Source organism: Hemitrygon akajei, chromosome 4 (genome assembly GCF_048418815.1).
Source record: "Hemitrygon akajei chromosome 4, sHemAka1.3, whole genome shotgun sequence".
NCBI classification, from domain to species: Eukaryota; Metazoa; Chordata; class Chondrichthyes; order Myliobatiformes; family Dasyatidae; genus Hemitrygon; species Hemitrygon akajei.
The window spans coordinates 104,824,545-104,838,168 of NC_133127.1; the positions used below are offsets into that span (position 1 = coordinate 104,824,545).

The 13,624-nt window shown below is 45.7% G+C and overlaps 1 protein-coding gene across 4 annotated transcripts in view; it reads right to left on the minus strand.

The window, feature by feature from the left end:
• The window catches only part of trim2a (tripartite motif containing 2a), a 386,751-nt gene that overhangs the window by 302,736 nt on the left and 70,391 nt on the right, over window positions 1-13,624 (minus strand). For all 4 annotated transcript variants that reach the window (XM_073043157.1, XM_073043161.1, XM_073043158.1 and 1 more), the window contains exon 3: window positions 4,968-5,202. In XM_073043157.1, coding sequence (XP_072899258.1) covers window positions 4,968-5,202 — 235 coding nt within the window. The remainder of the gene's footprint in view (window positions 1-4,967; window positions 5,203-13,624) is intronic.

Here is a 13,624-nt window from a genome sequence, read left to right on the forward strand (position 1 = left end):
ACAGTCACAGGGGATTTCAATATGCAGCTAGATTAGGGAAATCAAGTTGGTGCTTGATCCCGAGAGGGGGAATTTCAAAATGCCTACAAGATGATTTTTTAGAGCAGCTCATGGTTAAGCCTACCAGGGGATCAACTATTCTGGATTGGGTGTTGTGCAATGAATTGGAGTTGATTACAGAGCTTAAGCTAAAGGAATCCTTAAGGGTCAGTGATGATAATACAATAGAATTCACCCCATAATTTGAGAAGAAGAAGCAAAAGTCAGATGTATCAGTATTGCACTGGAGTAAAGGGAATTACAGAGGCATGAGAGAGGAGCTTGCCGAAATTAATTATAAAGGGTGATGGCAGAGGAGCTATGGCTGGAATTTCTGAAGCATTTTGGAAGGTGCAGGATAGATACATCCCAATATTCAAAAGGCAGGATGATACAACAAGTGGTGGACAAGAGAAGTAAAGCAGACATAAAAGTGAAAGAGAGGACATATAATAGAGCAAAACTTAGTGGGAAGATAGAGGATTTGAAGGCAATGGGGAGATAACAGAGGATTGGAGGATAGCCAATGTTGTCCTGCTCTTTAAAAAGGCTCTAAACTAAACCAGGAAATTATAGGCCAGTGAGCCTGACATCAGTTGTGGGAAAATTATTGGAAGGTATTCTAAGGGATCGGATGTATAAGTATTTGGATAGACATGGACTGATTAAGGATAGTCAACATGGCTTCATGCATGGTAGATCATGTCTAGCCAATCTTACAGAGTATTTCAAAGAAGTTAGCAGGAAAGTGGATGAAGGCAGGCAGTGGATGTTGTCTACATGCAGTTTAGTAAAGGCATTTGACAAGGTCCCATATGGGAACCTGGTCAAGAAGGTTCAGTTGCTCAACATTCAAGATGAGGTAGTAAATTGGAATAGGCATTGACTTCGTGGGAGAAGGCAACGAGTGGTCAGAGAGGGCTGCCTCGCTGACTGGGAGCCTATGACTAGTGAAGTGCCGCGGGGATTGGTGCTGGGTCCATTGTTGTTTGTCATCTATGCCAATGATCTGGATGATAATGTGGTTAACTAGATCAGCAATTTGCAGATGACACCAAGACTGGGGATGTAGTGAACAGCAAGGAAGGCTATCGTGGCTTGCAGAGGGATGTGCATCAGCTGGAAAAGTGGGCTAAAAAAATGGTAGATGGAATTTAATACAGGCAAGTGCGAGGTTTTGCGCTTTGGTAAAACCAACCAGGGTAGGTCTTACACGGTGAATGGTAGGGCACTGAGGAGTATGGTAAAAACGGGATCTGTCCATAATTCATTGAAAGTGGCATCACAGGTAGGTAGGGTCGTAAAGAAAGCTTTTGGCACATTGGTCTTCACAAATCAATGTACTGAGTAGAGGAAAAACACATAAAATGCTGGAGGAACACAGCAGGTCAGGCTGCCTCTACACAAAATGTATAAGATGTTGGTGAGGCCTAATTTGGAGTATTGTGTGCAGTTTTGGTCACCTACCTACAGAAAAGATGTAAATAAGGTTGAAAGAGTACAGCGAAAATTTACAAGGATATTGCTGGGTCTAGAGGACCTGAGATATAAGGAAAGATTGAATAGGCCAGGATTATATTCTTTAAGATGTAGAAGATTGAGGGGAGATTTGATAGGCGTATATAGAATTATGAGGGGTATAGGTAGGGTAAATGCAAGCAGGCTTTTTCCACTGAGGTTGGGTGGGACTACAAACAGAGGTCATGGTTTAATGGTGAAAGGTGAAATGTTTAAGGGGAACATGAGGGGAAACCTCTTCACTCAGAGGGTTGAGAGACTGTGGATTGAGGTGCCAGCACAAGTCATCCATGCAAACTTGATTTCAAAGTTTAAGAGAAGTTTGGATTGGTACATAGATAGTAGGGGTATGGAGGGCTATGGTCCCAGTGCAGGTCCATGGGAGTAGGCAGTTGAAATCATTTTGGTATGGTCTAGATGGGCCAAAGAGCCTGTTTCTGTGCTGTACTTCTCTAAGGCAAACTAAAAATTAAAAATATTAAAGGGGATACCAAAAGTTCCTTCAGATATGCAAGACATTAAAAAAAAAGGCAAGAGTAAATATTGGACTGCTGGAAGAGGTAGTAATCGGGGACAAGGAAATGCTGGATGAACTGAATTAGCATTTTGCATTAGTCTTCAACGTGGAAGACTCTAGCAATATGCTGGAAGCTCAAGAGTGTCAGGGCAGAAATGTGTGAAGTTGCCATTACTAGGGAGAAGGTTCTTGGGAAACTAAAAGGTTTGAAGACAGATAAGTCACCTGGATCAGTTGGTAGACACCCCACAGTTCTAAAAGACATGGCTGAAAAGATTGTGGAGGCATTAGTAATGATCTTTCGAGAATCAATTGATTCTGGCATGGTTCCAGAGGAATAGAACATTGTAAATGTCACTCCACTCTTCTAGAAGGGAGAGAGGCAGGAAAAAGGAAAGGAAATTATAGGCCAGTTAATCTGGCCTCAGTGCTTAGGAAGATGTTCGAGTTGATTGTTAAGGATGTGGTCTCGGGGTATTTGGAGGCATATTATAAAATGGGCCATAGTTAGCATAGTTCCTTTAGGGAAATTCTTCTCTGACAAATCTGTTGGAACTCTTTGAAGAAATAACAAGCAGGATAGACAATGGAGATTTGGTTGATGCTGTGTACTTGGATTTTCAGAAGGCCTTGACAAGGTGCCACACAAGCTGCTCAGAGGGTTGGACCCAGGTGCAGAGGAATGGCAGGGTCTCCAGGAAGAGAGGGGAACAAGAGGTTAAACATCAGAATACCAACAGAGCCTCGGTGGAGCGACACCATGAGGTCATTCATCCTCTCTGCCACAATGTCCCCACTAAATGGGAGTCCTCTTTAAATAATCATAGAACGCAGGAAACATGTGCCAGCCACAATAAATTTGACTAGGTTAAACCTGAGACACAAGGGCTTAACGCCTCAAGTTAAGCTTTTGATTAGCAAGTACAGGTGCTCAAAGGCCCCAGAAGCTTGACGCTCTATGGCAAGCCACAGGGCCACAAGGAAAGTTAATAGCATGGGCTGAACAGGGGCTGATTAGCAGGAGGAAAGAGTGGGAATAAAGAGAGTCTTTTCTGTTTGGCTTCCGGTGATCAGTGGTATTCCACAGAGGTCTGTGTTGGGGCCACTCTTTTTACGTTTTACGTCAAGGATTTGGATGACAGAATTGACGGCTTTGTGGCCAAGTTTGCAAATGATACGAAGATAGATGGTTTTGAAAATAGTTTTGAAGAAATAGGGAAGCTACAGAAGGACCTTGACAGATTAAGAGAATGGGCAAAGAAGTATCAGACTGAATATAGTGTCTGGAAGTGTATGGCCCTGCACTTCAGTAGAAGAAATAAAAGCACGGGCTATTTTCCAAATTGGCAGAAAATTAAAAATTCTGAGCTTCAAAGGAGGTTCATGAACACGATTTTGGGATTGAGAAGCTTGTCATACGAGGAGTGTTTGATAGTTCTGGGCCTCTACTCACTGGCATTCAGAAATATGATGGTTGAGCAACACACACAAAATGCTGCAGGAACTCAGCAGGTCAGACAGCATCAATGGAAAAGAGTTACAGTCTATGTTTTGGGCCGAGACCCTTCACCAGTCCTGCAGTCCCTCCAGCATTTTGTGTGTATTGCTTTGGATTTCCAGCATCTACAGGTTTTCCCCTGTGAATGATGAGTGACCTCATTGAAACTATCAAATGTTGAAAGGCCTCGATAGAGTGGATGGGGAGAGGCTGTTTCCTATGCTGGGGGAGTCTAAGACCAGAGGTCACAACCTGAGAATAGAGGGGTGTCTTTTAGAATGGAAATGACGAGAAATTTCTGTAACCAGAGAGTGAAGAATCTGAATTCATTGCCACAGGTGCTGTGGAGGTCAAGCCATTGGTTATATTTGAAGCAGAGGTTAATAGATTCTTGATTAGTCATGGCAAGAAGGGATTCAGGGAGCAGACTCAGAGGGTGAAAAGTTCTAATTTTGTCCCAATATCTTATGGTCTTTTAGGGAACTATACCCTTGGACCCTCTGGGTTCTCTTTTTATCAGTACAGGTTTCCCCCGCAATCCAAAGGTAGAGCGTTCCTATGAAACTGTTTGTAAACCGAAATGTCGTAAAGCGAAGAAGCAATTACCATTAATTTATATGGGAAAAATTTTTGAGTGTTCCCAGACCCAAAAAATAACCTACCAAATCAGACCAAGTAACACATAAAACCTAAAATAACACGAACATATAGTAAAAGCAGCAATGATATGATAAATGCACAGCCTATATAAAGTAGAAATATTATATGTACGGCTTAGTTTCACATCAAACTCAGGAAGACAGCGAGCCAAAATCAATTTGGAGAGGGAAAAAAAAAAAATCGGCATGTACACGCATGTGCATGTACATGCCTACATACACACATGCATATGCATGTACACACATATGTATGCACATGCATACACACATACACGCACGTACACACATGTGCAAACAACTGCCCGCACAAGGCTTCACAGTCATTGCGGTCCTTCTCGGAGTAAACACACATATAAAATGGGCGTCTTTTTCTTGTAAAAGCGAAAATCCTCTTTGGTTAGCGAAAACAGGTATTAATGTAGGTCTTTCGTAACAGCGAGCTGTCGTAAAGCGAAAGTTCGAAAATGGAGGCCACCTATATTCATTTGTGCTCTTTCATTTCTTACATGCCCCACCCTAAATGGACTTCCAAAAAATGCATCACACTCAACTGGATCCAATTCCATGTGTCAGTGCTCCGTCGAACTTAATAAATGATCATTATCCTGCTGTAGCCTTGGACAGCCTTCCTCTCTATCCAAGAATTATATTGTTATCAAGAAACACAAGAATAGAAAATCATCCTGTTTAAAATTGCATCAGAGTACAAACACATTCAATACCATAACCAACTTACATTTCCATCATGATTTGGGCAGGAAAGGGGTTTTCCAGCTGCTCCTGCTGTGATCGTCTCCAGAATGGAGTCCTCATGATTGTTGTCAGGAGTCCGCTGAAGAACATCCATTAGGTTTGTAATGAAAAAATTATTCTGCAGTGCAGAAACTCCCTTTTCAGGCAAAATAGAAGTCTGGCGGCAGATTGGGCAGGAAAGTGATAAACTATAGGCAGGAATGTAGTTTTGCAGGCACCTGATGAGCAAATTAAAGTATCATTTAGCTATAGGAAATGCTTTCAAAATTAACATTAAATTTGAAAAAGAATTTTAATCTCCAAAATCAAAAATAAATGACAGAAAGACACCATAAATATTTTAATAGTCATTTTCAGGAACAGAATTGTTCTACAATTGCAACCATTTTGGAATTTTACTTGACAGACTGAACATAAAAGTTGGCATGAAACATCCAATGCAACAACATCTCACAGATGTTTTAAAGCTGAATGATTGGCAGTTTCAGTTTCATTTAAAATTTCCTCAGAATTGCAAAGTGATGGCAACATAATAAAGCCGTCTGTGAAGAAATAAGAAAACCTCAACTTCAAGACTGAGAAACAGGTCTTTTTTGAACAAGAGTAACAACTTTTCATTTCTATTAGACACTACTAAAAAAAAAACACTTATTTCAAGCTGTTTTTCCTTAATTTCAGCCAGTGGAAACTGTAAAACAACTTCCACAGAGAAGATTCCACATAACAAGCATTTAACTAAACTGCTCATTTTAAATCGACCAATTTAGGTCGTGCTGAATGACAAGTGAAATCTGCTCTTTTTCAGCCATCACCACAGACATTATTCTGATGGACGTTATGGTAGGGTGTAAAGACTTACAATTAAACTAAACTGGAATATTATCAAAGTCAGCAGTTTATCTACAGTGATAGCATGAGATTGCCTCTGCCAACAATGAAACAAATGTCCATTTCCATTGTTAAAAATAATGCAACCTTATTTTTTGAAACAAATACTTGTAAACTAAATCTTTATAACATGGAACTATTAAATACATTGCTTCATGGAATGGATTTGCCAGAAGTCAGCCAAAGCTAAACATTCTAAAACAGGCTGATATGCTTGAACATGTTGATCAGAAAGAGGATGTGCTAGAGCCATCGAAAAACCAGGACAGATAAGTCCATGGGGCTGGATGGGATGTATCCCAAGATACTATTCTAACAGAAAATGAGGGAAGAGATTACTGCAACATTACTGATGATCTCTGTATTCCCACTGGGTGATTGGGGGATGGCAAATGTTATTCCTTTGTTCCAGAAATCTTACAATCTTACTACAACGGTGGGCAAATTATTAGAGAAGATTCCAAGAGACAGTATTTATGAGTATTTGGAAAAGCATTGTCTGATAGTCAGGATGCCTTTGTGAAGAACAGGTCACACCTCACAGACCTGATTGAATTTTTGAGAATATGACAAATCACATTGACTAAAGAGATTCAAAGTACATTTATTATCAAAGTACGTATGCAGTATGCAATCCTGAGATTCAGCCACGAAACAAGAAGCCCAAAAGAACCCCTTTAAAAAGACTAACAAACACCCAATGCACAAAGAAAACAAATTGCACAAATGGCAATAAAAAAGAGCAAAAATCACAGAACATAAAACACCAACCAGTAAAATCATCATCAAAAGAGTCCAGACATATTCAGTTCAGCAAGCTCACTTCAACCTAGCGCTGTGCCGTTTGCTACCTGCAGGCCTTCCCAATCAAAATCACCCAAAATAGCAACAAAAGGAGTGGCCAGAAACCAGAAACACACATAATGTGAATTATAGCGTCCAATCCACAAACCATAGATTAAACCTTGCACAAGACCATAACTGCAGCACTGAGAAATGGAGGCATAGTTTCCAGGCTGAACACTTCATACAAAGCCTCACGAATACCCTCGGAGGCAACAAAGCACCAGATTTCTCAATCAATGGAGGGAGAGCAGTGGAGGTGTGTATAAGGCATTTGATAAGGTTCTCCATGGTATGCTCATTCAGAAACTTAAAAGGCATGGCACCCAGGGAAAGTTGGCTTACCCACAGAAACACGAGGAAGTCTGCAGATGCTGGAAATTCAAGCAACACACACAAAATGCTGGTGGAACACAGCAGGCCAGGCAGCATCTATAGGAAGAAGTACAGTCGACGTTTCAGGCCGAGACCCTTCATCAGGACGAACTGAAAGAAAAGATAGTAAGAGATTTGAAAGTAGGAGGGGGAGGGGGAAATCCGAAATGATAGAAGACAGGAGGGGGTGGAGTGAAGCTAAGAGCTGGAAAGTTGGTTGATAAATGGGATACAGACCTGGAGAAGGAAGAGGATCATGGGAATGGGAAGCCTAGAGAGAAAGAAAGGGGGAGGGGAGCACCACAGGGAGATGGAGAAAAGGCAAAGAGTGAAGGGCAGAGAATGAAAAAAAAGGAGGGGGGAATAAATAAATCAGGGATGGGGTAAGAAAGGGAGGAGGGGCATTAACGAAAGTTAGAGAAATCTATGTTCATGCCATCAGGTTGGAGGCCACCCAGACGGAATATAAGGTGTTGTTCCTCCAACCTGAGTGTGGCTTTATCTTGATTGATTTCTCTAACTTCCATTAATGCCCCTCCTCCCCTTCTTACCCCCATCCCTGATTTATTATTCCCCCCTCCTGTTTTCCTCTCTCTGCCCATCACTCTCCCCCTTTCTGTCTCCCTAGGTCTCCAGTCCCATGATCCTTTCCCTTCTCCAGCTCTGTATCCCTTTTGTCAATCACCTTTCCAGCTCTTAGCTTCATCCCTCCCCCTCCGGTCTTCTCCCATCATTTCACATTTCCCCCTCCTACTTTCAAATCTCTTACTATCTTTTCTTTCAGCTATTCCTGACGAAGGGTCTCAGCCCGAAACATCGACAGTGCTTCTTCCTATAGATGCTGCCTGGCCTGCTGCGTTCCACCAGCATTTTGTATGTGTTACCCACAGAAGGTAGAGCGCAGTAGTAGATGGAGAGCGGAGTCTGCAGGGACCCCTCTCTCTGTGATTTTTAGAAATGACTGATGAGGAAGTGGAAGGCTGCATCAGTAAGACTGCGGATGACACAAAGTTTGGTTGAACTGTGTGGAAGGTTGTTTCAGATTGCAACAGGAAGTGGCATATAGAATTCAAAATGAAAACATGTGAAGTGATTCATTTTGGAAGGTCGAATAGGGATGTTAAGAAGATGTATGGTGTGTAGGTCTTCATTAAAGTTCAAAGTAAAATTTATTATCAGAGTACACACACGTCACCACATACAAGCCTGTCATGCTTTTTCTGTGAGCATACTTAGCAAATCTATAGAACAGCAACTGTAAACAGGATCTACAGACAACAAACTGTGCAAATGCAGATATAAATAAATAGCAATAAATAACAAACATGACAGAGTAATTAACCCCTTATGTTCAAGAGGCAAATATTGAGGGGTAGTAACTGTTCTCGAAGCTGGTGGTGCAAGTTCTGAGGCATTAGTTGGTGGACTGAGTTCAAGAGCTGTGATGTGATATTACAGCTCTATAAAATCCTGGTTAGACTACACTTAGAATATTGTGCTCAGTTCTGGTTGCCTCATTGTAGAAAGGATGTGGAAGCTTTAGAGGGTGCACAGGAGATTTACCAGGATGCTGCCTGGACTGGAGAACATTTCTTATAAGATGGGTTGAGTGAGCTTTAGCTTTTCTCTTTGGAGCAAAGGAAGATGGTGGCTTGATAAAGGTCCTGTAGGATGATAAGGGGTGTAAATAGAATGGAGAGCCAAAGACTTTCTCCCAGGACGGACATGGCTAATACAAGGCATCATCATTTTAAGGTGAAAATAGGGGAGTACAGTGGAGATATCGGTTCTTTACACAGAACATTGAACAACCTGCTAGCTGTGGTGACAGAGACAAATACATTTGCGGCATTGGCAAAATTCTTAGATAGGCAAAATAATAAAACACAATAAATAGAAATACATAAGATAGCTAACATACAGATTGATTGTGAAGCTAAGTACAGGAATATCTGTCAATAAAGTGATTCTGACAGGAAATGATAAAGTAGTGGTGGTGGGGGGTGTGGGTGGCGGTGGGTTACTGGATGGAGCAGTTGATTAGCCTTACTCCATGGGGAAAGTAACTGTTTTTAAATCTAGTGGTCCCAGCCTGGGGGCTACGTAGCCTCCTCCCTAATGGAAGAATAGCCCATGAGCAGGGTAGATGGGATTCTTCATGACATTGTTGGTCTTTTCCCCAACATATTTCCATATATATGTGTTTGAGGGTATAGACTGCTGCCGGTGATGCACTGGGCAGTATCAACAACCCCATGTAGAGCATTCCAGTGTAGTTTTCATACCATGCAGTGGCATATCATGTTAGGGTGTTAGGGTGCTCTCTACTTCTGTAGAAAGTCTCGAGTAATAATGTGCAGCCTCATCAGAAAGTATAGACATCAGTCAGCTTTCTCAATTGAGTAGGATATACACTGGGACAAGGTGACCACTGCAGGAGTTTGAAACTTCTCACATTTTTTGCTGCTGTGCTGCCAAGGTAAAGAGAAGTGTGACTGATGCAAGTTCTCTTCAAGTCAATAACCATCTCCTTTGCAACAACACAAAATGCTGGAGGAACTCAGCAGGCCAGGTAGCATCTACGAAAAAGAGTAAACAGTCGATGTTTGGGCCAAGACCCTTCATTTGTCACGGGGGTCTTCAACGTGCAGGTCGATTGTGAAAATCAAGTTGGTGCTGGATTACAGAGGGGAGATGTCTAGAGTGCCAATGAGATAGCTTCTTAGAGCAGCCCACTACAGGATCAGCTATTCTGGATTGGGTGTTGTGCAATGAACCTGAATTGATTAAAGAGTTAAAGTAAAAAGAGCCCTTGGGGGCAAGTGACCCTAATATGATCAAATTCACTCTGAAATTTGAGAAGGAAAGCTAAGGTCAGATGTATCAATATTACAGTGGAATAATGGGAATTACAGAGGCATGAGAGAGGAGTTGGTCAGAATTGATTGGTAAAGAACACTGGCAGAGATGACAGCAGAGCAGCAATGGCTGGAATTTCTGGAAGCAATTCAGAAGGCACAGGAAATATACATTCCAAAGAGGAAGAAGTATTCTTAAGGAAAGATGACCAACTGTGGCTGACAAGAGAAGACAAAGCCAACATAAAAGCCAAAGAGAGAGCATATAATAGAGCAAATATTAGTGGGAAGTTAGCCACTTGGGAAGCTTTTATAAACCAACAAAAGGCAACAGAAATAGTCATAAAGAAGGTTAAGATGGAATACAAAAGTAAGCTAGCTAATAATATTAAAGAGGACACCAAAAGTTTCTTCAGATATATAAAGTACAAAAGAGAGGTGAGAGTGGATATTGGACTGCTGGAAAACAATGCTGGACAGGTAGTAATGGGGATGAAGAAAATAGTGGATGAACTGAATAATATATTTGCAGCAGTCTTCACTATGGAAGACACTAGCTATATGGTGAAAGTTCCAGGTGTCAGTGTGTGAAGTTACCATAACTAGACAGGATCTTGGGAAACTGAAAAGTCTGAAGGAAGATAAGTCACCTGGACCAGATGGTGTACACCCCAAGGTTCTGAAATCGGTGGCTGAAGAGACTCTGGAGGCATTAGTAATGATCTTTCAAGAATCACTAGTTCCAGAAGATAGGAAAATTGCAAATGTCACTCCACTCTTCAAGAAGGGAGAGAGGCAAAAGAAAGTAAACTACAGGTCAGTTAGTTTGACCTCAGTGGTTGGGAAGATGTTGGGAGTCAATTATTAAGGAAGAGGTCTCAGGGTACTTGGAGGCACATGATAAAATAGGTCTTAGTCAGTTGTGGTTTCCTCAAGGGAAATCTTGCCAGACCAATCTTTTGGAATTCTTTGAAAAAATAACAAGCAGGATGGACAAAGGAAAATCAGTTGATGTTCAAACACGAGGAAATCTGCAGATGCTGGAAATTCAAACAACACACACAAAATGCTGGTGGAACACAGCAGGCCAGGCAGCGTCTATCAGGAGAAGCACTGTCGACGTTTCGGGTCGAGACCCTTCGTCAGGACTCCGCCGGCTCCCAATCCCGCTCGGTACCCGGTCCGCCGGCTCCGAATCCCGCTCGGTACCCGGTCCGCCGGCTCCGAATCCCGCTCGGTACCCGGTCCGCCGGCTCCGAATCCCGCTCGGTACCCGGTCCGCCGGCTCCGAATCCCGCTCGGTACCCGGTCCGCCGGCTCCGAATCCCGCTCGGTACCCGGTCCGCCGGCTCCGAATCCCGCTCTGTACCCGGTCCGCCGGCTCCGAATCCCGCTCGGTACCCGGTCCGCCGGCTCCGAATCCCGCTCGGTACCCGGTCCGCCGGCTCCGAATCCCGCTCGGTACCCGGTCCGCCGGCTCCGAATCCCGCTCGGTACCCGGTCCGCCGGCTCCGAATCCCGCTCGGTACCCGGTCCGCCGGCTCCGAATCCCGCTCGGTACCCGGTCCGCCGGCTCCGAATCCCGCTCGGTACCCGGTCCGCCGGCTCCGAATCCCGCTCGGTACCTGGTTGCCGCCCTGTTCTGTATCCTGCTCTGCTCTGGTTGCCGCCCTGCCTCCGTATCCTGTTGATGGCCTGCTCTGCATCTGTTCTGTCCGGTTGGTCTTGTTCCCCTGCTTCTCTCGTGTGCGCTGATCCCGCTGTACCGCCTTATTCGCCTTGCCCGCGCTGTCACGCTGTCGGTTGCCTTTCCCAATTTACCGGTGTATCACGGTAGTCCTGCTGCTCACCCTGGACCCAGCTCCCTTCTGTTCCCTCGCCTCCGTCAGGGAAGCCAGGCCATCTGCTGTTGCCTAGCAGAGGAACTCTGTTCCCTTCCTACCCCTCACCTCAGATGGGTTGTGCCCAGCACTTGCCCAGGCCTCCGTGTCTCCGCCTGGGAGGTGGTCCTGCCCAGGATGCGGCCCGCCCTGAGGACCCCTACCCTTTCCTCCCCTCGTTCCGATGGGTTGTGCCCCGCACCTGCCCAGGTATCCGCGCCTTGCCCAGGCCTCTGTGCTTCTGCCTGGGAGGTGGCCCTGCCTGGGATCCACACGGCCCGCCCTGAGGACTCCAACCCTTTCCACCCATTGCTCCCTACGGGTTGTGCCCGCACCTGTCCAGGGTTCTGCGTCTTGCCCGGGCCTCCAAGTTCCTGCCTGGGAGGCGGCCCTGCCTAGGAGTTATGCGCCCACCCCAGGGGATTCTCCTGCCTCGCCCGAACTCTGGGATCCTCCTGCCTCGCCTGACCTCCGGAATCCAACCCCACCTGCATTACCCTTTGCATGCCATGGCATCCCCATCCTGTTCTACCCCTAGTACTTCAGTGTCTGCGTCCTGCACTTGGGTCCATTCCCGTTCCCGTTCCTGACAGAACGACCCCCTAGCCATGGAACCAGCAACGCAGGCACTGGAGTCTAGTTCCCGTGACCCCGGGGGTTCTCTCCAGCCTGTACATTTCCCCCACCCCCAACCCACCCGTAACATCCCTAGCCCGACAGACCTTCCTTGGTCGCCAGGAGGCTCCCTTGGCGGGGGAGTACTGTTGGGGTCTGGTCCGGAGCCCGCCTTCCGGGTCTTGCTCCGGTCCGCGGACTCCGGGCCTTGCAGCCAGCCCTCCTGTCACCCAGAGCCATTGGATCATCTTGGCTTAAGGAGGTACAACTGTCACCTATTAGGGGGCAGGTGTTTATAAGGGGCTCAGGGACTGAGCTTAGTTGGGGGGTTGCCTATTAGGGGGCAGGTGTTTATAAAGGGGCTCAGGGACTGAGCCTAGTTGGGGGGTCGTCCTGCTCCGTACCTAGTCTGCCGGCTCTGAATCCTGCTCTGTACCTGGTCCGCCAGCTCTGACGTTGCCGTTATCCTATGGGTAGGTACTGCCCCTTGCCTCTGTCGGGGATGCCAGGCGGTCTGCCGTTGCCCGGTGAAGGGACTCTGTTCCCTTCCTAACCCTCATCTCAGATGGGTTGTGCCCCGCACCTGCCCAGGTGTCTCCGCCTGGGAGGCGGTCTTGCCCAGGATGCGCCCCACCATGAGGACCCCTACCCTTTCCTCCCCTCGTTCCGATGGGTTGCGCCCCACACCTGCCCAGGTGTCAGCGCCTTGCCCAGGCCTCCTTACTTCTGCCTGGGAGGCGGCCCTGCCTGGTATCCACGTGATCCGCTCTGAGGACTCCGTCCCTTTCCACCCATTGCTCCCTATGGGTTGTGCCAGCACCTGCCCAGAGTTCCACGTCTTGCCCGGGCCTCCGTGTTCCTGCCTGGGAGGTGACCCTGCCCAGGAGTTATGCGCCTGTCCCAGGGGGCTCTCCTACCTCGCCCAAACTCTGGGATCCAGCCCCGCCTGCATTTCCCCTTGCATGCCATGGCATCCCCATCCTGTCCTACCCCTAGTACTTCAGTGCCTGTGTCCTGCACTTGGGTCCATTCCATCCCCGTTCCTGACACTAGTAGCGTTGAGGCCAATTCTTTTTACGTTACTTCTCAATTATTTGGATGATGGAATTGATGGCTTTGTTGCAAAGTTTACAGATTATATGAAGATAGGTGGAGGGCAGGTAGTTTTGAGGAAGTAGAGA